The sequence below is a fragment of the Chelmon rostratus genome, chromosome 16, assembly GCF_017976325.1.
Source record: "Chelmon rostratus isolate fCheRos1 chromosome 16, fCheRos1.pri, whole genome shotgun sequence".
NCBI classification, from domain to species: domain Eukaryota; kingdom Metazoa; phylum Chordata; class Actinopteri; order Chaetodontiformes; family Chaetodontidae; genus Chelmon; species Chelmon rostratus.
The window spans coordinates 2,286,470-2,310,428 of record NC_055673.1 but is presented as its reverse complement, the minus strand read 5'-3'; the positions used below and the strand labels follow the sequence as shown (position 1 = coordinate 2,310,428).

General features: G+C 43.9%; 1 protein-coding gene across 1 annotated transcript in view; it reads right to left on the bottom strand.

The window, feature by feature from the left end:
• LOC121619340 (ectonucleotide pyrophosphatase/phosphodiesterase family member 2) overlaps positions 1 to 23,959 on the bottom strand; it is a 37,879-nt gene that overhangs the window by 3,512 nt on the left and 10,408 nt on the right. Inside the window, exons 13-24 of the mRNA XM_041954972.1 lie at positions 22,660 to 22,785; positions 22,551 to 22,582; positions 22,324 to 22,451; positions 21,447 to 21,525; positions 20,887 to 20,974; positions 20,626 to 20,798; positions 20,479 to 20,539; positions 19,942 to 20,081; positions 17,835 to 17,976; positions 17,365 to 17,442; positions 14,266 to 14,398; positions 13,614 to 13,767 (exon numbers count right to left, since the gene is read on the bottom strand). Of these exons, the coding sequence (XP_041810906.1) occupies positions 13,614 to 13,767; positions 14,266 to 14,398; positions 17,365 to 17,442; positions 17,835 to 17,976; positions 19,942 to 20,081; positions 20,479 to 20,539; positions 20,626 to 20,798; positions 20,887 to 20,974; positions 21,447 to 21,525; positions 22,324 to 22,451; positions 22,551 to 22,582; positions 22,660 to 22,785 (1,334 nt within the window). The remainder of the gene's footprint in view (positions 1 to 13,613; positions 13,768 to 14,265; positions 14,399 to 17,364; positions 17,443 to 17,834; positions 17,977 to 19,941; positions 20,082 to 20,478; positions 20,540 to 20,625; positions 20,799 to 20,886; positions 20,975 to 21,446; positions 21,526 to 22,323; positions 22,452 to 22,550; positions 22,583 to 22,659; positions 22,786 to 23,959) is intronic.

Here is a 23,959-nt window from a genome sequence, read left to right as displayed (position 1 = left end):
CTAACAGACGGAAAGAATTAATTTCATGGGAATTTTATGTCATCATATGAATGACTCTTGAACCCTCATGAGTAATTTAAGGGTAAATCAGGGTTTCCAGTGTAGCTCTCTGTATCAGGACTGTCATAATGAAATGGTTCAGCAACATAAACACGCATTAAATTTAATGATGGCTGCCTCACTGCACCCGTTGCATACTATATTTATGTCAAACATGAAATGCACAAGGATTTAACACATCGTTTTGTAGTTTGAATAATCCAGGCACAACTCATGTTTTGAGGCATATACAGTATCTCCTAAGTTTTAAATGAGAGCCTGCCACCAGAGAGATATCAATTATATCATCCCCAGATGATCAACACAGCACACAGAGTGCAGACTGCTGAATGAACTTGAGCCCCAGGCGGTCTCTGGCTCTGTTTTTATTTCCCAAATCTGAGGAAAACCCTCAGCAGGTTCTGGCGAAGCAGACAGTGAGAAGTGCAGGACATTCAGTTGTCATTTTGCACATCATTGCTGGGAAATAGGATACTGGAAATATCCCGATGTGTTATATGTCATATGTGTTGTGCCCTTCAGATGAATCTGCTGTGTAACGGACGCATAAAGCACTGTGTCATTCACCACCCTGGCCTCAGGCTCTCTACACCAGGATGCTGTTTTTCTAATTAACAATAAGTAATATCTGCAGGAAGTTTGGGTTGGAAAGAGCAATATTTTCAGCTGTTGATTCACTGATCATTGAATTTCCCAAGTAAACCATCAGTCAGCGGTATGAAGCTATAACTTGGTTTGCCATGTTTTTTAGTCTGAAGGAAGGAAGGGAGGAAGGAATTAACTCAGAATACCTTGCAGTTGGCCAATGACTATACAGCTTTGTGCAACTGATGACCTTCAGACTGTCCATCTGAAATCGGACCATATAGGCAAAGTTTATCTAAATGAATCCAACTTTGGCAAGTGAACAGCATAAAAATGTGTTCATGGGTGAATTTTAGAAATGAGGATTTCGTCACCATTGAGCAGAGCCAGACTAGCTGCTTCCCCATTTCAAATATAAGGTAAGTTACAGGGTGAATTAACTGGCTGCTAGCTGGAGCTGCATGCTGAACACATATTTCCCAAAATGTTGAACTCCTCCTTGGAAGTGGGAACCGGTTTTCTATTTTTTGTTATGTTGGAAACTGAGCACATCTCGATTAGCCAAATCCACATGGATCAGTAGTTCAAATGCAGACAGATGAGAAAAATGCTTTCTACGAAACACCAAGCAAACAAACAAGAAAACCGCTGAACGAGAGCGAACTCGGCCTCGTGGGAATGGGCCAGTCACACTTTACTTTCCTCTGTCAAGTTTCCTAACCACAGACCATTTGGATACAGAACGAAATCTGGAGGGAAGCAACAAATAAAGGTAGTCTCACAATAAATCGAACTCCCTCCAGCACGTTCATGGTGAACCTGAGCCTGTTTCGTCATGACTGGAGACATCGGTTCTTTTAGAGTTAACGGTTAAATTCAAGCGAAAAGAAATTACAGTGACACCTGAGGCGTTTCACCAGGTAATGTGACTGGTAACACAATGTCTTTTAATCCCACCCACCTGGGGAAAGAGCATTGGCTGTTATACTGGCACAATTATTATTATTGCTATTTCAAGAAGTTTTAAAACGCGTCTGAAGGGGTCGTGCTTTGAGCTGCCGAACGCTTTATAAATACTCTGACAGCCACGATGGTGGTGCTCTGTTCAACTGAGCAGCTACACCTGCACAAATATGAGCCGCATGAAGAGTCATCAGAGGAAAACTTTCCTGCATCCTCACCGCAAAAGTCAGTGTCGGACGTTTGCAAAGCGACATCTAAACACGCCGGATGCATTCTGCAGATGAGCCCTGTGGGCCGATGAAGTTCAAATTGAGCTTTTTGGCCACAAAGAGCAAAGTTATGTTTTGTGTGAATGAGGTGCGCTGAAGCATGAAAACATGTGGTGTGGAGGGGGGTTAACTTCAGCATACTTAAGCAGACACAACAGCCAAAAAAAGGGGCGTTTACATGTCTCTGTCAGCTTGTTTCTGAGTTACACTGCCCCCTAGTGGCCAAAAATAGATGAATGCAGCCTGTGGGCTAATATTAACAGAGAACAAAGGGCGTGCCTGAGAACGAGCTACGGCTAGTTCTAATGACTAAATTTATCTTTCATTTTTTTATTATCTAAAGCACCTTGGAGCTGTTCTGGATAAATTAATAACTATGACTAATCAGCATCAAATGACCAGATGAGGGTTCATGACGGTTTGTACAGTTCACACAGTAGTAAAAGCAAAGGCTCGTTTTCCTCGGTGAGCAATAAACAGTCACAAGATCGATAGTGTGCAGTGACAGCAAGATTAGCTTCAGGTACAGGAAAGGTCAGCGAGTAAGGCTGCTGGTCAGCCTCGGACACTTGTGACTTTACACTGGACCTTTTTGGCTAAGGTCAAAATGTGATTGAAGATTGTGAGAAAAAAAAAATCTCTCATGGGACACTTGGTCATGGCTCGAACAAGACTTTATGTGTATGTAGTTTCCTCTTCTCTGCTTCTGCTTTTCTTTTATTTCCGTCAAAAGTAGAAAAATGGGCAACAGGAGAAGGAAAATATCGATCACTTTTGGATCTTTTGTAAGACATTTAAAAAAAAAAAAACCCCAAATCTGGAAAACAGTTAGCAAAGGAACGAGTGTGCCGCAGCTGAACCATGAGACTCGAGGGTTTAATGTTCATTCTGTTGATAAAATCAGGTTTATTATGAATAATGACAAACAACAGATTACAACATTACTAGAATTTCCATCATGTGCACCAGAGCTGAGGTAAAAGTAAACATTTATTTGATTTGGAGATGAATTTAAGGAGGAATTTTCTTTGTTAAAAGAAAGATTAGCTTATATGGTAAGCGGGCTCACATCGGGAGCGCGAACGGCTTCCACTAAGCCAAATACTGCAGAACTGCAGCGATCGTGTTTACAAGCCTTTGTACTTTGTACCTGCTGTTTACACGACAGTGGAAGCAGACGCGGCACTAAAACAGTCTTCAAAGTGTGAGAATACATTAGATTATAGCATCAGTCTGGTCCTGTATGTCGCACAGCCTGATGGATCGTCCTCCTCTGAGCCACAGAGCTCCATTAAACACACATCAGTGAGCCTCTCTGTTGCTCTGACATGTTCCTTCATCACCATGAACACACACCATGCGGTTTATTCTGACTCACAAACACTCACGAAAGTGCCAAAGGTAGATTCATCCGCCGCTGGAAGTAGTCCCAACAGATTTCTCCTGTTTCAGTAACGTTTGCTTAAAACTCCAGTGAGCATCTGTGAATATCAAACGACATATTTATGAGCGTCTACATCTGCAGTAGGAAACACTGTTAAAAAGCAACGTGGAGGTTAGACTTTTCATGGAAATGATCGTTTTACAATTGCATATATTGAATATATGACATAATGTGTTTTGTAGCATCACATAAGGGAGCTCCTCATGACTCAGAAACAACTTCTGGGTTCCTTGTAAACAAACAACGAAGACGGAGACCATCAACCAGGAACAGGAAGCAGGAAAGTGCAAAACAGCTGCTGGGAACACCCAATCAACCTGGGCTCCATTAACAATGATTCACTCACTTCAAAGAACTTTGACTTATAAGAACCATGTGTAGTCGATACCCAGTGATGTATATTTCAGATGTAATACAAGAAGCAGACACGCACCGAAAAGCCTTTGCTCCCACTTACTTACTTTCACTTTGTAGCACCGACAACAGTTCATGCAAAATACCGACGTGTTTTTATTAACCACACAGAATAAGATGTGTGTTTCTATATTTAAGACAGAGGCCCATCAAGAGCTCACTTGTCAGGAAGCTGCTGCTGAATGCATGAAAACAGGAACATTTTCACACAAACTCAATGTTTTCCAGAGATATTTGTTGTTTTGGGGGCATTTTGAGCTTTTTTTTTTTTTTTTTTTTAGAAAAAAAAAGCCCAAGTTCAGTCTGGTTTCTGCTTTTAGAAGAGAAACAAAGGAACAAGAGAGTATAAGTGAGTAAATAAAAATGATAAAAACTCAAAGGGCTTGATTGAGGCATTCTCCTCAATCAGCGTCTCCGAAAATCTGATGCGGCTGTGATGACGTGGGACGTCCAAAAGCCACAGGTGTAATCAGATCTCTGATCCCGCTATCTGTTAAACCACCCCTGCTCGTTCTGCACACTGCAGCTCAGCAACAAAGAGAGCCGCACCCACGCTGCTGAAAGCACCTGTCCACCCACTGCCACGCCAAAGGTGAGCTGGAGAAAACAGGCAAACTGACGTGAGAGCAGCAAAAGGCGACGGACTGTTCAGAGAGAACACAAACAGCCGGGCCTGTTCGACATCCCGAACAAACACTTCTTTAAATACTTGCAGATCAGAAGCTTTATTTTGTCTCGCCTAAATAATTCTTCTCAGCAGCCTCCATTGTCCACGCTGGAATCATTCTCCATGCAGAACTGCTTCATCTAGGGGCAGGTTGCTCAAATATATAAAATTTTAGTTAATAACAACAAGGAAAACTCTGAGAGAAAAGATGCAAGAATGGACACCAGATTTAAATGAGGAAATATCACTGGATGAATGGGATACAATATGCTCAAGGACCCATTCTCAGACCATTAACTCCCGGCTACGCTTGATACAATACAAGTGGATAATGAGATTGTACACTACTCCTGCAAAATTGAACAGATTTAACCCTATATTATATATTATAATATTCCTGATCTTTGCTTTAAGTGCAGTGAATATCAAGGTACTGTGTATCATTGCATATGGGAATGTGAGTAAGGTGACACAGTACACCTCACAGCTGACCTCTACCCTGATTCCTCTAAATCCTAAATTGTCGGTTTTGGGTATCCATCCAGCTAATTGCTCTCTACCTGTTGATGAAAAAGAGGTGGCTGAGTAATCTAACATCAACTCTGGCTTTAGAAAGACTCACCTTTGCTATCAGGAAGAAAACCTCTGAATTTAAAGAAATTTGAGAAAGATTTTTAGAGTTTATTAAACATGGCGATATAGAAGATGCTTTGTAAATTATGGTATGTAATTGTGAAGATGAGATGAATCTTTGATGTACCGTGGGATATAAGTAAAGGTCGAAGGTCATATGCTGCCTGTTCAAGTGGGGAAGTCTCAAATATTTAGTTTGTTTATTTTGTTTGTGTCTTTTGATTAATGTCTATTCGACTGCTACATGACTATGTTTATCGTGGAAAATTGAATAAAGACATGTTTAAAAAAAATTGATTTGTAATCTGCACGTGATCAAACACTTTTGAGTTTGGAACGATTGTTTCCAAGTAATTTTTCATGAGTGTTCATGTTTTAAACGAATTTATTTAACATTTTTGTGAACCAGGAGAATACAGATTTCAACGATTACCGCTACGTGACAGAAACCTTCAGTGACCCATGCGTTTATTTTTGGGCTGGGGGGGTTCGGTAATCATCTGATGATGCAGGCGGGTGACACCGTATCTTGTGTCACCGCGACCTTTGAGTCCATCATGTCAAACAAAAGCTTGCAGTGACATTTGAGAAGAGAAGAGTGAGAAGTGCTTTCAACTCCACAGGACGAAGAAACATGAGGCTGTCCCGCCATGGCTCAGCGTTAAAAACAGCCGCCAGCTCATGCAATTATCTTCCCCCCCCCCCCCACACACACACACACACACAGTGAGGATTCCCATGCCGTGGTATGTAATTTGGGTGAGACTCACGTGGAGCAGCTTGTTTTGACTTGTGTCTCTTGAAAGTCTGAGCTTTCAGTTTCAGCCTGAGCTGCAGCGTTTGAGCCCTGCAGGACGTGTCCAGCTGTGCTGCAGCTGCAAGCAGCAAGGGTCCGAGCATTGTCCGTTAATTAAACAAGAGCCTGGAAATGCTGCTGATGAAAGCCGCAGGCGTCGCTTTTTACTTGTTGACAAAGTTTAAAATTCCCTCGATTTAGATTTATAGCTGTTTGTGACTGATTAGCTATGAGGCTGGCAGGTAGTGGTGCAGTGTGCTGTTCTGCCTTAAAGGCTACAGTCAGGGAATAAAAGTCTCAGTCATCTCGTTGGGCCAACTCATAGAAGCACGACTCCACAGCGCCCCCAGTGGTCAGTAACTCCACAGGGTTCCTTTAAATACACCAACGCAATCGACGCTTCTGTTCTTTTGTTCAGTTTAACTTTTCCGATTTAACTTCCTGCTTCCTCGTCTTCATGTAAAATACTTTTGGTGCATCTTTACCTGAAATTAAGTGTGACCAGTTTTCAGGGATTTTAATCAGGGCGGTCCAGCAATTAAAAAATGTATCTAACCAAGTATATGCTTTGTGATTTATTAATTTAAATTGGAAGTGGACGATGAAATGCTTCGTGTTTATGAAGCCGCTGTGGACGGCTGTAAGTTCACTTTTAATCAGTAACTCAAAATGCACGTGTTATTTGAACAGCCCTAACTGTCTGATTCCACTTCCATTGTTCTGCATGCTGTGGAAACATTACGAACCCTGACACACACTGTGACATTTTCTTAACATTTCTCGGGCCCTCGGTTGAGTAAAACAGGTATTCGTGCTGACGTGTTGCTCTAAACACACGATTACGCCACAGCAAAGTGGTGCCGAGCTGCATTTTATTTCCTGATTCGAGATCCAGGGGATGACTAAATGCGGCTCGCATGAGAGTGACTCACACCACTCTTCAGTCAAGTGAGATGATGTTTAACAGAGTAATAGAAACAAGATTTTTAGGGCATCTCGGCAGAAAGAGAAAAATAATTTGACCTTCTCTGTGTTGAAATGTTGCGTTTGGAGCCGTAGGAAAACTGTCGCCATGTGTCTGTTCTGCAGCCAGGGGACTCCCTGACTGGGGGAGGTCCCTGCTCTTGCGAAAGCATGCCCTCTTCTTCCTTTTCTTGTAACTCTTGTAAACAGAGGATTCCCTGCAGAGCTGTAACATTGCATACAGTCATGCACCCAGGACAACCCAACTGCCCGAGCAGCCCAGATCGAGGAACATCCCATGAAAGCAGCGTGGGCTGTAGGGGGCTTTTTGTTCCTGCAAAGAGGGAAGAAAGGGACTTTTCCCCAGAAAATGACCTCAGGAAGCCCCATAAAACTGTGGCCTTTTGCTCTTCACTGACTTCTTCCCACACCTTTCCCACCCACCACAACCAAACACAGCACGCCGAGTGTCTTCCAGGAGAGACGGCGCGTCTCGATTCCCGTGTGAAGGTTTGAGGCAGCATCAGACTGAAACTGATCTGCTCTGCTATAGAAATCAGACGCCACAATAATAAAACAAAAGGTGGATACAAGCACAGATGAGTTAGAAAATTAATCTGCAAACATGTTGATGGACAATCATTTAATTTATTTTCTAAGTGTTGATTGCACTAATAATATATATATATATATATATATATATATAGAGAGAGAGAGAGAGAGAGAGGGATTTTTTCTAAATATTTAATGTGTTTTTGCAACTATTTTAGCTTGTAATAATGTATCTGGATGGTGCTATTTTGAAGAACTACACAACGCCCCTGTGAAAATGGCAGAAATGTTGTGGCGGTTGGTATTTCCTGTGCATTTATTTTGAAGGTCCAGTTCCTGTTTTCTTTTATGTGGGCGCTAACTTTATGTTTGCTTCCTGAGGCTCCCTTCCCCCCCGCTGCGTCGAGGAGTGATAGGGCGCACCTGAATTCACTTCCTGAATCAAGACGTCTACTTATTCGCTGCTGAGACGCTCCTCGACGCCAGAGTATACTTCGTACCGTGGCACCAGTGGCCTCGTATCTCTGGTGGTAACGTACATTCGTGTTTTCTGGATATTGTTCACCTGGAGTAATTGTTTGTCTCCTCTCCTTTTTGTTTCAGTGCCTCCCATGCCCACACAGCCCAGCACTCTCTGGACCTCTCTTAGTTTATGTTTTTTGGACCTCACGCTGCCAGCGACTTCTTCTGTTTTTGTTGTTGTAAATAAAACCTTTGTTAACCCTCTCCGCTTCAGCTCCTGGGTCTCTCTCAGTACGAACTGTCACAAATGTATTCAGATCGAGGCGACGTGACGATGCCTGAGACGCTGAGACACATTCCTGAAGAATCAGGCACAGGTTTCTCATTAAATTCACACTTTGCTTGTTTTGTTCTGATGTCTTGTCACTGCTTAGTGTGAGTCAGAGATGGAGACTGCTTAGTAAGTAACTGATTAATAAAGTTTCTCTCTGACTAATCAAATCTGAAGCAATGCATCGTATTGATAAGTACGTCCCTGATTCTAAACAGCTGCGACTCTGTGTGAAACACCAGTAAGACAGAATGTGATCATTTGCGAATCCTTTCTGTCATAAACTCACCTGAAAACAGCACAAAGTCAGTATATTTATATTATATATATTTCTGCTTATTCTGAATCTGATGCAGTAACATGTTTCAAACCAGTTGGGACAGGAGCAACTAAAGGCTGGGAAAGATGTGGAACGCTCCAAAAACACCTGTTTGGATCATTCCACAGGTAAACAGGCTGATTGGTAACAGGTGATGGTATCATGATTGAAAGGCTCAGTGGTTCACAGCGAGGATGGAGCGACATGATTGGATAAAGAGATGAATACCTGGGCTCAGGAACACTTCAGGAAGCTGCTGTCAGGAAACACAGTTTGATCATTAATGATTGATTCTGGTTTTGTTTCCAGAGTGTTCAGACTGTTTGGAATCAGGCATCTTCTACTACTTAAAAGAATTCATTCAATGTAACTGAAATCACTCACGTACTCGTGTAATTTGAGGTGTTTGTACTTGAGTATTTCCATTTCATGATACTTTGTACTTCTGTCGTACTTCACTGCATCATTTCAGAGGCCGACATACTTTTTACTTCACTACATTTATCAGTTATTAGCTACATTTATCAGTTATTAGCTACATTAATCAGTTATTAGCTACATTTATCAGTTATCAGCTACATTAAACACTCACTGGGGCCATTTTTCTGCTTTATGAGTCCTTTTACTTTTTAATACTCGAAACAGACAGACCACCTCGGGCCGTTCCTGCCTCGTGCAGGTTCATTTAGTCAGTGAGTGGTCCTTCGTCAATGAAACAGACTCTGACTCTATATGGCTGTATCACTGCAGGATCTGTGTATGCCGGATAGATAAGATCATCCCTGTGACTCAGACCTGTGTTTAAGTGCTTCATGCCTCTGGCTTGGCTGCAGCGAGGAGATTCCCTTCAGCCCCGTTGTCATGGCATCGGGAAACACACAAACATGTTTTGTCAGTAATGGACCCTGCAGCCTCTCGAGTGTGACACAGAGATAAATCGGCCGGCTGACGCTTTCGTTCGGGGAGCTCGCTCTCCGTCGAGAGAGCTGATGCGTCGACCTCCACGCTGCGAAGGTCGCAGAAATTCCGCCAGCAGCGAGAGAGCTGGAGTCTCTGAGTTTTCTATAAACAGCAGGTTTATTAAAGGGCGTCAAACCCTGCGGCGAGCTGGAGCGCACCATTTTTACATTTAATGGGGGGTGTGTGTTTGCTGAGCAGCTGCTCGTGTGAGTGCAGACTGTTTATCGCACGCCGACAGCCCAATGGCCATGAGAGAAGCGTGTGTTTAAACGGCCAAAAGCAGACACAGATACCTTAATGAGTGCTCATCCTCTCTGCGGAGTCAAAAAGAAACCGTTCCCAGCTTGTTTTCAGAATCACTCGAACCAGATTATGTGTCTCTGCTGTTCTGGATGAATGAAGCCAGACGGATGAGTCACGTTCTGCTTTCTTTTTTTTTTTTTGTTTTGGCGAAGTAAGAGTGAAAATACATCAATCTGAACGGCGGGGAAGCCCCCCAGATAAACCCCAAATAAACACAGACTTGTGATTTGTTGCTCGTCAGCAAGAGACTTTTTTTAAGCTTGTGGGAAGAAATAATGAGCGTTCAGCCTGTTTTGTCTGAAGAACCTGGCGCCCTCTCAGGCGCTGGACACGTGTTCACATACAGGCAGCAGGAGACATGAATTCACATGAGTTCATCTAAAGCTGCTGACGTTTTTAAATGAAAAGGCTGCAGATCATATGTTGTATTCATGCCCCATGATAGACTTACTATGGTCTAAGATTATCTCCTTTATTAACACTACTCTCTGGTACAACGAGCGCTGCTCTGTTTACTAGGCGTGCTGCCAAAGGGAAGTGGTCTAACTGTCCACCAGACGATATGGTGTAGAACAGCACTTATTACTGGTTGCAGGACAGTACTGCGACACTGGAAAACAAAAGAAGTTTTGCAGGTGAAGGAATGGTTTGATGAGATGGCCAGATTGCTTCCTATGAGCATCTTTGTTACAGGTTGCAAGAAAAAGAAGATTTATATATGAAAATACGGGGCCCTTATACCGCAGCGTCTTGATACAACTGTGGGTTGCACCCTTCAGCTAACCTCTGTCACCAGTCATCATTTGTATGCATATATTCATATTGGTGTGGGTCTATCGTCTCTGTCGGACTCCCTCTGTGTTTTTTGTTTTTAGAGGCTCTGTTTGAGCTTTGTTCGACCTGCGTATGGTTGGTATGTCTGTTTTTTTCTTGTTGAAAGTTAAGAAAAAGTGAATGACAAAAAAAAAAAAAGAAAAGGCTGCAGATCATTTATCCAAACACTGTACGTTCAAACAGAGCACTCTTTGTGTTTCAGTGGACTGAGGACACCAGTTAGTGGTCCGGCTCACGGTGGACTGCGGCAAGACGCTGAAAATAATCTATCCAGAAACGTTTTTTAGGCGAGAATCGATTCACACACAAACACATCAGTGACCTTCATCACCATGAACACACACACACACAGACCGCGCACCAAATGTGGATTAATCCGCTGAAAGTAGTCCCCAATGAATGCACTATTTCCTCTTGTTTGCTTGATTAAACTTACAGTTATTTTTTAAAAATAAAACTACATGTTTGTGAGGCATTTTTGTATATTTCTACCTTCAGTAGGAACCAATCGGCTCGGAGCAGCAAGACAGGAAGTCAAAGTCAGACAATATTCAGCGCGACACAACTGTTGATTTAGGTCTTTTCATGGGATGAAACCAGCCTTATCCTTCAAATATGTCCTCTATTAACAGACTGAGGTATAAAACCACTAAAGTCACATGATTGTTGGAGACAGGTGAAAGCCTATTTTAGCCTTATTTTCAGAAATGATTAACATCTCAGCTGAAACCAGGTCTGAATCTACAGATGGATGCAAAGAAATAGAAAAAAAAGTTTGTCAAAAAAGAGTGTTTAAAGTCGTAAAACAAACTGAAAAATACAGCTGGAAACCTTTCATATGAGCTCTGTCAACCAATCAGAAGAGAGAACAAGCTGAACTGATATTTGCGGCTGAAAAAAGTTTATGTAAGAGCTTTTACGCAGCAAAAAAACACAAATTCCACATGAGTGCGTCACCGCAGTCACAGAGCTCAAGCATGGCATCTGTTTGGCGTCAAAGAATCCATCCCGTCATGAAACATTTACAACGTGAAGGTGTTTCCGATTGCTTGCTGTCATGAAACGGAGCACTGGTGTGTACATATTTCCAGTGGATGAGTAAACATGTACAGTATGTTTATCAGCGTGCAGCAGCAGCTCTTGCACGGACGCTTCTGCAAAAGGAAGCGTCTAAACTCTTCTCTTACTTTCTGCAGAAAAAGATGCCTGTGTGTCCGTCAGAGACAAAATGTCTGAGAAATCTACAAAACCCCAAAACTCCCCAGAGTCACGATGGAACCAAAGAGTCCAGGAACTGCTGAGAACACTGGAGAACCATATCAATTAAATACTTTTCTGTGTTTTATTTGTCTGTATGTGGAAGGAACCGTGAGGCGGGATAACTGCACTGAAGCAGTAACTCCACCTGGTGGTTTCTTTAAGTATTGCAGGAACTGAGGGGAGGCAGCCTGAATCAGTGTTGCTCCTTAAAAACCTTTAGTATGTAATGTAATTCAGTTAATACTCACAGTTTTAATTGATTATTTTAGTGGAAGTTTACATTTTCATCAGGTCATTTTTACAGATGTTTTTCAAGCTATTTTGCTAACAGGTTTTATTCCAGCTGGTCTTAAAAAAGCAGATTTGTCCATGTTTATTTTAAATTACGCACACTCGCAGTCAAAGACAAGTAAGTGTACATGAACGCCTGTTACGATCCAATGATGTTCTGGTTAACCTCATAACTTCCTGGCTTTGTTGAGACTTTAACTCGATGTTCATTGTTGAGATGGATTCCAATAATACGGGAATGAGTCACCGTAGATCAGCGAGTGTTTGCGACGTGGATCCAGTTTTGCCTTCCTGTTCCACTTTTGACAGCACATTGTTTGGGATATGTCAGAAACCTGCTGTGACTCACTGTAGATGTGATGAACCATGAAGAACAGTCATGTCTCAGGTATTAAAATATGTGCTGTGAGGCATGTATCTGCTCAGCCCAGTGAGCAAGCAGCTTCTGATCGACTAAATCAGCCAGTAAGCTTCATGAAGCTGGCAAAGAACAAATTATATGTGCCAAAAAAACTTGAATTCATCCTCTCGCAACATGAAACAGCTGCTTTGTGTCCCCCAGAGAGAAAATTCTCTTTTTGAGTCAATTTGTGTCCCAATTTGTCCAACTGGTCGAAAACTTGGTCTTACAATGATCATTAAAAGCTTTAACTGGAACTCAAGGATGGACTGCGGTCCAAGTGTTTCTACACGCCAGAAGATTACTGAACACCACAAACAAACTGCTGTTTGAGCTGAGTCACTGCCTCATCACAAAGACAGAAACATGACTCAGAAAGGTCAGAGTTTAACAGCGGCAGAGGTGAGCGGAGGAGGAAGTATTCAGAGCTCACATCTCAAATGTTTTGTTCTGACCGACCGCGCTCACATTTGAGAAGCTGACTTCGGGAAATGTTTGACATTTTTGCATGAAAAATGGCTGAAAGGGCTTTTTAAACTCGGCATTAACAAAAGGTTGTGACGCTAAATTCAGATGGAGGGCAGGAAGTGAAAACCGCAACGACAGATGAAGTTCAAGAGAACCGTATGAACAGAAAATCAGAACATATTTCGGATGCGACCTTTACGTGACGAAGAGGAGATTTTCCTGCCATTGAGGCAGCAGATGTAACAAACTACCTGCTCGTTCAGACGTCGTTCTGCTCTAGAGACCAAATGAAAACATACAAAACTAACTAACAACTTTTTTGTCAGCGGTTTGGTCCACGACCTCGGCACCAAGGTGCTCCGGGATGACTGTCGTTTGGTTTTTGCGAGGCTGAGTAGCTTTTACTGTCCTGTTCATTAACCGAGCAACAATAATTAGTATAAAGAGTCAGACGGAACATAGAAGTACTCCAGTAAAGTACAAGTACATTCAATGTGTACATAGTGACTGTACCGGCGCCACCTTCCCCCTCAGCATGAGCTCGTCTTATCTCGTAACTGACTGGTGTGAACTGAATCTGCGCAGCCACAGCAACGGTTCGGACAGTGCTGCCCCCTGCTGGAAGCTGTTTCAACTCACGTTGCAGGCCTCGCTGTTGTCCGGTCTGTGTGGGAGCAGGAAGGAAAAGACCCGGAGCGCCCCGTCACACTCTTCCACCGTCTGATTCAGCTCCTGGCAGCTCGTCACCACCGCGTAGAAGTGGGTGGGGATGGGCGGGGCGTCGGCCGAGAACCTGGGCGAAGGAGGCGACAGTAAGAGAAAAATAATAGAGACCTTTGTCCTGATGAATGAGGCGTTAGTTTAGAGTATGTTCTGTGAGGTAAAATCTGTGGTTTTGTCAAAGGAGTCTGGTGGCTTTGAGGAGAGTAATATATCTGCTTCAGTTCATTGTCAGAAAAGGCTATCAGACGGCGAGGTGAACTGCTGAAAACATTCTGAATACGGCGCACGCTTCAACTGATGAGGATTATTTTAGCTGGGCCTTTTTTAGACGCTGCCTCCACGCCGATCATTGTGTGTTTCTTCCACCATGACAGTAAATATTAGCTCGAACGAGAGGATTTTCTCATTTTGACAACATCCTTCTTACATTACAATGAGATAATTTTCATGGTATTACAGCATATTTTTGTTTTGAAAAAGTACTTGTTGGTATTTCCATCATTATCCATCTGAAAACCGTCAAAACCGAGCTGGGCCGAGTTCTCAGCCACGACAGGTCGGCTCTTACTCTTTTATCGTCTCCTCGGTGTCTCGGAGGCCATCGTGGTTGAAGTCGAAGATGGGTCCGGCGAGGACGTTGATGCCGTTGTTCTCCTCTGCGTAACGCCTCAGCAGCGTCCCCTGCAGGTAACTCCACATTCCTGCAGACACAAACAAAACAAGGTGCAACTTCTGATAAATCAATCATCAATTTTCTGTCAATCCATTAATTGACCAATTGACTAATTGTTCCAACTGTACTTTTATAAACCAATTAGTTAGTTATATATCATGTTTTGTGTGTAAAAATCTTAAACTAAAGCTGTCAGATAAATGTAGTGGAGTAAAAGAAGTAGAAGTACAATATTTCCCTCTGAAAGTAGCATGAAAAGAAATATGTGAGTACAAGTACTTTAAAACAGTTGTGTTTGAGTAAATGTGCTTTCCACCACTGCACAGCAGCGATATGTTGAGCTATTATCCAGAAACTGAAGCTTTCTGTGTCTCAGTCTTTGTCCGTCCTCACCTGTGCCAGCAGGCTATTACAGCACGTGTGTGTTTAATGTCAGGCGGTGACCCCTAGTGGCCGTAATAATTATGACAGGAGCAAAGGAGGAAGTCAGGTGACGAAGCATAAAGAGCAGCAAAGCCGTCATGTGGAGGAAGGCCGTGTGGATGGATGCAAACACAGGAGACCGCTGCTGATGTCAGCACTGATGCATGTTAACCTAAAGCCTGACGGTTTCCCCAACCTAACCAGGACATTTTGGTGTCTAAACCAAAACAAACTGCGACTGTTTCACAGCGTTAACGGCATGAAGGCGAAGGTCGGCCTTCGTCACGCAGGCTTGTCACTGTGGTCATATATGCTGTTGTGGGAGTCAACAGAAATCGAGCTACATGTTGGTTATTTAAACTCCAATTCGTTGCTCATTCGTTGATATTCTTATTTTGATATTCATTTTGCATTTGATATTCTTTTTGTGCAATACTTTTACTACTGTTCACTATTTGGCTATTTTATTATCATGTATATATTCTTTTTACTGCTCGCTATTTTTATATTTTATTATGTATAGTTCGTTCTTCATAGTCTTCTTTTCACTTATTGCACTGTGTGTAATGCTGCTGCTGCACTGCAATTTCCCAGCTTGGGATAAATAAAGTATATCTATCTATCTATCTATCTATCACTTTGAAAATAGTCTCATGGGTAGAAAACAAAAAAATCTTCCTCCCCGAAGGATTCAGACAGTTTTTTTAGTTGAATCTAGTAACTTGCCTTTGAAGCTGTAAGTGCTCTTGTTCTTTGAGCAGGATGAAAAACAGAAATCTGAAGAAGTTCAACATCCTTAAATGGGCTGGAAAATAAAAATGTGCCCACAGCCTCTTCATGAGACATCAGTTAGGAGCGTTTGGGCTGCTGAAAGGTGGGTGTGTGGTCTCTGTTTGAACTCATGAGCCTCTTTCATAAACTGATCTGGGAACTGATGCATTTCCTCCAATCGCAAGCCCCCCGCGCTAATCCTGATGTGACGAATCCATTTTCCAGCCGTAACGAAAACACAAACATTTCCTCAGACACGCGCTCTGTTCGCACAGCTGACGGCGGTGACGAGCGTATCAGCATGAGGCAGCGATTCAGAGGGAGCGTGTCCCGTCCTGATAAGTCCTCTCTCTCTCTGCAGAAACAATGGGTGTCAGGCCGCCCTCGCTCGGACCTGACATCACCGCGTTTCTGTCCTTTGTCTCATGTGGCACGCGTGCGGGCGGAGAGAGGGGACGCGTCAATCTGATGAATGAAAGAAGAAGAAAGGCTTTGTGCCTGAGGCCTCGTGTCCTCTGAGCGTCCTGATCAGTGACAGGTTTTGTGAACTCAGTTTCTGTATTTGGGAAGATAAACCACTCTTTTGTACTTGATTCCATCACTTAACATTTATTAAAATAAGAAATGAGATGTGGATGTTTCATGTTTTCTAGATTCTTTTTGTGTAGTTTTTACCTTCCTGGACGACACAGACGGGCTCATAAATAAAGGACTCTTTTAATTATTAAGTCCTCTTTTCTATTTTCTATTCCCATCGTCCACTCTCTGTGGATTAACAACGTGGATTCTGAGTGTCCAACCCTGATCCCAACAAGTCTGGACTCGTCAATAAAAACAGAATCATTTCCAATCAAACTGTTTCCTGAAGTGTTCCTGAGTCCAGGTATTAAAGGATAACTTTGGTTTTTTACAACCTGGACCTTATTTGTAGCATTAAATACGACCATTTACTCACCCAGACAACTTTGGTGGCATTTGGAGTCGTTTTGAAGAAATTAGCCCCAGAGGAGCGGCGCGTATATCCGTATAATGCGAGTACTCGGGGCATCCATGCGCAGCCTCTATATAACGCATAATCTGCAGAAACTCGTTCATATTCCAATATTTAGTTCTGATATGCTGGTGCTATTCCCCTCTGAGCCGGCGGTCGGCTAGTTTAGCTGTAGTTTGGCACAGCTATGGTTCGTTATTGCGTATTCGTAGCCGACCGCCGCAGAGTCAGCCGTGTTGTGGCTGGCTGCTCGCAGCGCCCGGCGTTCGGTAATGACATCATCCACATCAGAGGTAGTTGCCTAGAGATGCTGGATGTTGATAACATGCCACCACGGGCTCAGAGGGGAATAGCACCAGCATATCATAACTAAATATTGGAATATGAACTCTTTATCCAATCACGTGTTCACAAAGTGTTGAACCTCGCTCCATCCTCTCTGTGAACCACTGAACCTTTCAATCATGATACTATCACCTGTTACCAATCAACCTGTTTACCTGTGGAATGATCCAAACAGGTGTTTTTGGAGCGTTCCACATCTTTACCAGCCTTTAGTTGCTCCTGTCCCAACGTGTTTGAAATATGTTGCTGCATCAGATTCAGAATAAGCAGAAATTTACAAAAATCTCTGAGGACTCTCAGTTGTCCAGGTGTCCAGGTAAGCCCTAACGACCAGGTGGAACCAATGACTTTGATAACAGTTAGAACTGAAGGAGCCTCTTGGTGAAATGTATGTTGGGGTTTTTACGTAGCGTCCCAGCAGTTTGGGAATCGTGCTTGTAGGTGAGGTGAAGTGTGTGACTCACTCTTGAAGGCCGGGAACATGGGCACGGTGTTGGTGATGAGCGAGGCGTCGTATCTGGACTCCGGAGACGAGGCCAGCTCTGTCGACAAACACAGACTCTTGTTATTCACTGCGTGTACCTGTGGAAACACATTGAACGCTCACGGAGACGAGCTGTGTTCTCGTTTGGTTGACGACTGCATCGTCAGCGCGTGTGATGTGAGTCACCGTGGACCAGGTCCAGGTTCACAGCGCTGGCCCTAACCTGCAGATCCCTCATTAAAATGCTTCACTCCTCTTTATTTGCTGCTGTGTTTGTCTCGCTTTGCTGTCACAACTGTCTGCTGCTTTAAACAATAATCAAATGAGACAAGACGTGCTGCTCCGTGGGTTTATAATTCAGACCTTTTCTAAATGAAATATTTGAGCTGTGCATTGTTTAATAAAGAGAACCGCATTGACGCTCCTCTGCAGAGCGTCCTGCAGCTTCACCTGGCGGGAAGAGGAAGCCGTAGGTGAGCTGGTTGTTCTGGCTGTAGGCGGTGCAGCTCTGACTGTGATGGGCCGACACTCTGGAGTCCACTCGGACACACTGGACGCTGGGGGAAACCTCCGGAACAGGAGTCATGTCCTCCTGAGAGACACAGACGAAGAAGAGACATATCTTACGTGCATGAAAGTGATCTGTGTTCTGGAGTCCTCTGCAGCAAACAGAGAGAAAACGTGTGTTTCTGGTGCCATGGTAACACACACGCACGCCTGTTGATGTACGATGGCGTGCGAGCAGCTGCACCTTGTAAACCTGCGGCCTGTAAACGTCTGACAAACACTCTGTTCAGCGTCAGACACGCGGCGAGTGTGTGTTTACCAGCGTTGTTGCTGTTTTTGTTTGCGTGTTTGTGCAGCTCCGTCATGTTCTGCCCTGACACGAACACACGGCGACTCGCTGTAAACGGCGGCGTCGGCAGCGCTTTGGGCTGACGCCCACTTTAACGACACGGCAGGCTGAAAGTCAGGAGCTGAAGGAGGTCGAGAAAAGAGGGGAAGTCTGGCAGCTCTGTGAGGAAACGTGCAGGATTATCATGTTAGTGCACGCATGAGAACGTCTACTTTGTGTCCTCAAGCGAGAAATGAAACTCCACCCTGTTCCAAGCTGCAGTTCATGCACGTCATTTCAGTGCACCATGAAAAATCAGCCTGCAGAGACTGAAAACTCCCTGAACATTAATAATCTGTCACATTAAAGAAATCAGTCTACACATCTGTTATCATCGTGATGTAACGCTGCTTCTCTCCCTGACTGTGCTGCTGAAAAACCCAGAAAACAAACGAGGCATAATTATCAATGCCGTTCAAAGCACAGAGAGGATCCTGCACATAAAAAGATGAAGTTCACTGTCAATTCTCTTTGGACTACTAAGAGTAAAACCTTTCAAACAGCCTCTTCTTCCATTTACAAAAAAATGCAATCAACAATGAATGAAGAGGGGATGGATTATTGATCTGCTGCAAGTTTAAGTCTCCAAAATTAGATTTTAGACAGAAATTAACTGATTGGAAGGGAAAAAAAATCAATATTAGCACAAAGACTAAGATTGCTTTGCACTACAGTCTGCAGTAATGTGAAGCATATTGAAGTATGAGTTTGTAAAATGGTTTCTGTAGTGGACTTCAAGGCTGTGCTTAGTCTCCAGAGAGTAAATGTGAAGTCACTGCAGTGGCCTCTTAAAGGTGCAACGTGTTAGAATTGACCACCTGTCGAAGGTCATCCGAACAAACAGGGGGCAGCATATCACCAGAGTAACTAATACTCTTGCTATAGCTTCTAGCTGCTGTTAGGTTCGTTAGCCGTGTAGCTAGTGGCCCTATTAGCTGACCTAGAGCTCGCAGCACTGGGGGATTGTTGCCGTTTCCACCGCGGACTACTGAACTGGGCTCAGCAGCCTCCCAGTAACCGCTGCTGGACTGGAATCGAACACAACCAGTGACATGCCGAGTTGATCTACAGCGAAGCAGGAGAGCAGCGAGAGGAAGGTCAGTCGGTGTCAAACAACAGGAGTGTTGACTATAATTACATCTGCATCGATCTTAGACACTATCTCTGGTTTTGATGCCAAAATCTCACAAAGTGGTTTTGGTACGTAAACGTTACCGAACTGCGACCGTTCCACAACATGAACCACGTGTCAGAAAGGTTTTGTGCGTCAGTGGGATGAAACGTGTCGGACAGCCGCGGCAGTCGCTCTGAGCTTGTAATATTGACTCTAATGGGTTTATGTTGGCGTTAGCATCTCATACTGACGCTCAGGGCTACCCTGAGGCATCGAGGCGCATGACCAAGCATCGGCATCTGATGCTCCGGGAATGAGAACAGGTGTTATCTGACAGGCTGCAGCTAGCTGTTAGCATGCTAATGTCAGGAGATATCAACACAATACAGAAAGACTAATGTCGAACTGTTACTCCTTCACCTTCTGTTCATGATGTCACTCCTGTTTTGTTTCATTTTTAACTAAAATTCAGGCCATACCTACACATTGTACCTGTACAAGTGTGTGTGTGTGTGTGTGTGTGTGTGTGTGTGTGGGTGTGTGTGTACCTGTCGTGGCAGTGTGTATGCAGTCCACAGAGGCATGGCCAGCTCTTTGCTGTATCCGCTGATGAACTCCACATGATGAAGCAAACTGTACTGAGTGTCAAACATCACGGCTGGACGACCAAACGGGAGGTGTGTACTGTCTGCGCACGCACACACGCACACGCACACACACACACACACACACACACACACACACACACACACACATTGTGTCAGGAGACAGATCTCTGCTCTCATCACTTGACTCGTCTACGTGATAATCAGCTGCAGTTCCTCCGGTCACCAGAAGATGTCACCAAGATTTAACTGAAACTGGAGGAAGTGGACATGGGAAGGACTCGGCACTGACTTGCAGTGATGTGTGTGAACAAGCTGTAACAAAAACTGTATTCTCACTTATATTTTTACTACTATACTACTATATTAGTACTTGGCTGCCACTAAAACGACCGCTGTGCTTTTGCCTCTTTTCAAAGTGGAAGAACTTGGGGGACACGTTTCCTCAGCTGTTACATGCGGACAGGAAGAGAGACCTACTGTAAGTGTAGAGTCCGTCTGGTGCAGGACTGAAGGCTTCGATGATCTCCTCCACTTTGTTCTGGAACAGAAAAGCACACATGACCAGATGAACATCGACTACCGCGGCTCGTGCACTCGGCTCATCTTTGTTTCTGCGGGTCAGACCTCGTCATCGCAGCTGCAGCCCAGGTCGTGGGTCACGGCGCCGTCGGAGTCGGACGCCGGCGACGGAGCCGTCGCTTCCTCCGGCATGCCGGGGTGGTGCGGCGGCTCCTTCAGCATGTCATTCAAACTGCCGTGGGTCCCGTTGTTGGGGGCCGGCTTCAAGCCCAGCAAGTCTGAGCCGGAAGGAGAGACCAGAGGGTCGGCGACTGTCTTACATCAAACTCAATGAAGAAATGAAAAGGCGAAAAATAATCTTCTCACCACACATGACGTTGTATAACTCTATATTTTCAAATTCTGACACTCTTTTCTGGAACTTGAAGCTCGGACCATGACCCATGAATATGGTCTGCATGAGGAAGAGAAGAAATGTCCACATTAAACACACACATCTGCAGTACATTAAACACACACATCTGCAGTACATTAAACACACATGTCTGCAGTTCACTAAACATATACATCTCATCTCTGTCAGTGTTCAACCGGCTCTACAATAAATAAATATGTGTGCTGGTTTTTACAGTACAATAACATTTTAACTGTCTGCTAGCTGGTAGCATGTTTGTGTTTGTCATTATTTTTTCTCTGGTTTCAGCCTTTAATCAACAAAGCAGAGAAGCTCAGTCGAGCGTTTTGCAGTTAAAAGAAGCTCCTGGGTTTGATGCTGCAGTCGGGATCAATCTGAGTCTGATCAGACATATCGCAGTAATCCTGTAACCTGACGGATATCACTAGATTACAAAACATCACGCCACAGTGTGTAATCCAGGAGAGAAGAGGAGGTATAAAGTGAAAGGAACTTTAAAAGGACACATTACCCTCATGCTGGTTATCTTGTTGTCAAAGCCGTGGTCACCAAAGAAACCGCAGCGAGTCCTCAGTTTTTCTGGCATTTTCCTAAAACAAATACAAGAATATCAGGTTTTCTCACCAGTTCCTTTCATCGAAAATATCAAAACCGTGAACTGTTGTGACACTCAGGAGCAGCAGGTTTCCACTTACCCCACAGACGACCGCACAATCAACCCAAAAGTCAATTTAAAGCCTGAAAGCTGACCGAGCGCACAGACTTGGCCTTACAGAGCAGTGGCGTGCACAGACTTTTTGAAGGGCAGGGGCGGAAAGGAAGAAAAGGGCACATATAGCGTGTCCTTGCCACTGAAGAGGGCACTTTAGTACGCATTTTGGCTCCCTGGGGACACTTTAGCATGCGTTTTGGAGTCCAAGAGGGCACTTTAGCGCCCATTTCTCAAAAACTGGGCCACGAGCCCCCCCCCCCCCATGCACGCCACTGTTACAGAGAGATCAGAGGGATCTTAAATACATCGAACGCTAACCCTAAAAACATTTGCATGATTCAAGAACAAAGAGCCGCTTCTTTGTGTCTTCAGCTTCTCGGAGGGAGAGACTGAAAGGAAACTCTTTGACGTACAGTGTCTGATTTCTAGATGCTGTTGACGGTGCAAAGATGAAAACTTCCATACAGATGCAGATGTGACGCGTTTTCCGCAGACTCAGGATCAGAATTTAAGCTGCACTCAGTTTGGACTAGAAGCTGGACCCGAGACCTGCTTCAGGTCTTAGGCGGACTTCAGTGCTGACAGCGTCCTCTGCGATTGGCCCTCGTCTTTGTGCCGATGTCTCAGATTTGTCTCTTTAGCGCGTTACCTTCAGAATGGGTGCGTCAGAGGTTACCTGGCGATGTGCCACTTCCTCTCCATCAGCAGGTGGACGTCCTCGATCCTGCGGTTGTTGGCGTAGTGGAGCCTCTTGGGTAGATGCTGCTTCAGGTACGGCTTGAAGTGCTGAGTCGGCATTTTACACTGAAACATGAAAAAATGAAAGTGACCTCTTCCTGTGTGTTTCAGCCACGAGGCGCGATGGTTCGTTTGGTGTCGCGGCTGGCCGGTTGGCGTACTTACAGTGAGGTTTGCCACCACGACTTTTGGGTCATCTGAAAAGCAAAACACCGGGTCAAAACGAAGCCTGTTTCACTCCGTTACAAATCAGACGCGGTGTTGAAAGTCTTACACGTGGTGGATTTGGGGTCGCGGGGTCGTATTCGGCCCAGCGAGCCGGGGATCAGCATGATCTCGTCGATGTTGAGCGGGTAGCTGCTGAGGAACTCCGTCCGGTCACAGTGGGCCTCCTCCATCCCTGAGAGGCAGACGAGACAGCCGAAAGCAACACAAGCTACATGAAAGATAGCATTTATTCAACTCCCTCTCTGCTCGCGCTGAGTCGGATCTTTAATGCTTCGAGCATCACAAACAAAACGTCACTGAGCTCTGATGTTTGCAGCTGGAGGCAGAAATCTCCGTTGCATGCATGCTGAAATGTTGAACTAATTGCATGGAGAAGTGAGACAATCTGATGTTTTAGCGTGTGTGAATTGCAGCTACAGCCATTCAACAGTACACTCAGTTTACACTTTGATTCAGGATTCAGGTTCTGCATGTTGTATCCTGCAATACTAGCATGATTTAGTACAACATACATACATGCATTCATAGTTAGATTTTGAGACTTTTGTACAGTGATGCTTCAGCAGTGTTTTTAGTCCTTTATCCTTCTACTGCCATTAAAAACCTGCCTCGCAGCCCCGGTGGAAAATGCAGCAGCTCACACATACTGTGCTGTCACTGTGCCTCTGAACATGCTGCTTTTCTCACGCATACATCTTCCCTCTGACACTTTGCATCAGAGCCACGTCAACATTTAAAAACAACTGCTGGTTCCTTATTGGCAGGAAATCCACAAACACATTTATAATATATTTGTCAGTATTCCTTATTATTATATTATTGTGGATACAGTTTATACGGGAGATATTCAATTTGACGGATGGAGAAATAACGATAAAAAGTTGGTTCAAATTCTCCTGGCTGGAAGCAAAAAAGTTATGACGAGAAATTGGCTCAAACCCGATTTACCCACTATAGATGAATGGATAGACATTATTTATGAAATTTATATAATGGAGCGGCTGTCACTCCAGAAAGATAGATTTTACAAAATTTGGAGCAAATGGACTGAATTTGTTAAACCTATAAGACCAGACTTCTCTTAAATTATTGGAATCCTTTGTACTTTGTTACATGGATGTACTGATATTTTGTTTCTATACCTCTCCAATGTGAAGGCCTCCTGTGTTCTTGTAAATAATTCATACTTAATGTTTACATAAAGGTTTAAAAATATCTGAAAGAGCTGTATGGAGATATTCTCAGATGATCTATGACTACTTATAATAAAAAAAAAAATCCAACTGCTGGTTAATGCACTGACTGACCTGAGATGGACATGTTACTGTTGCTTAAAGGAAAATGTC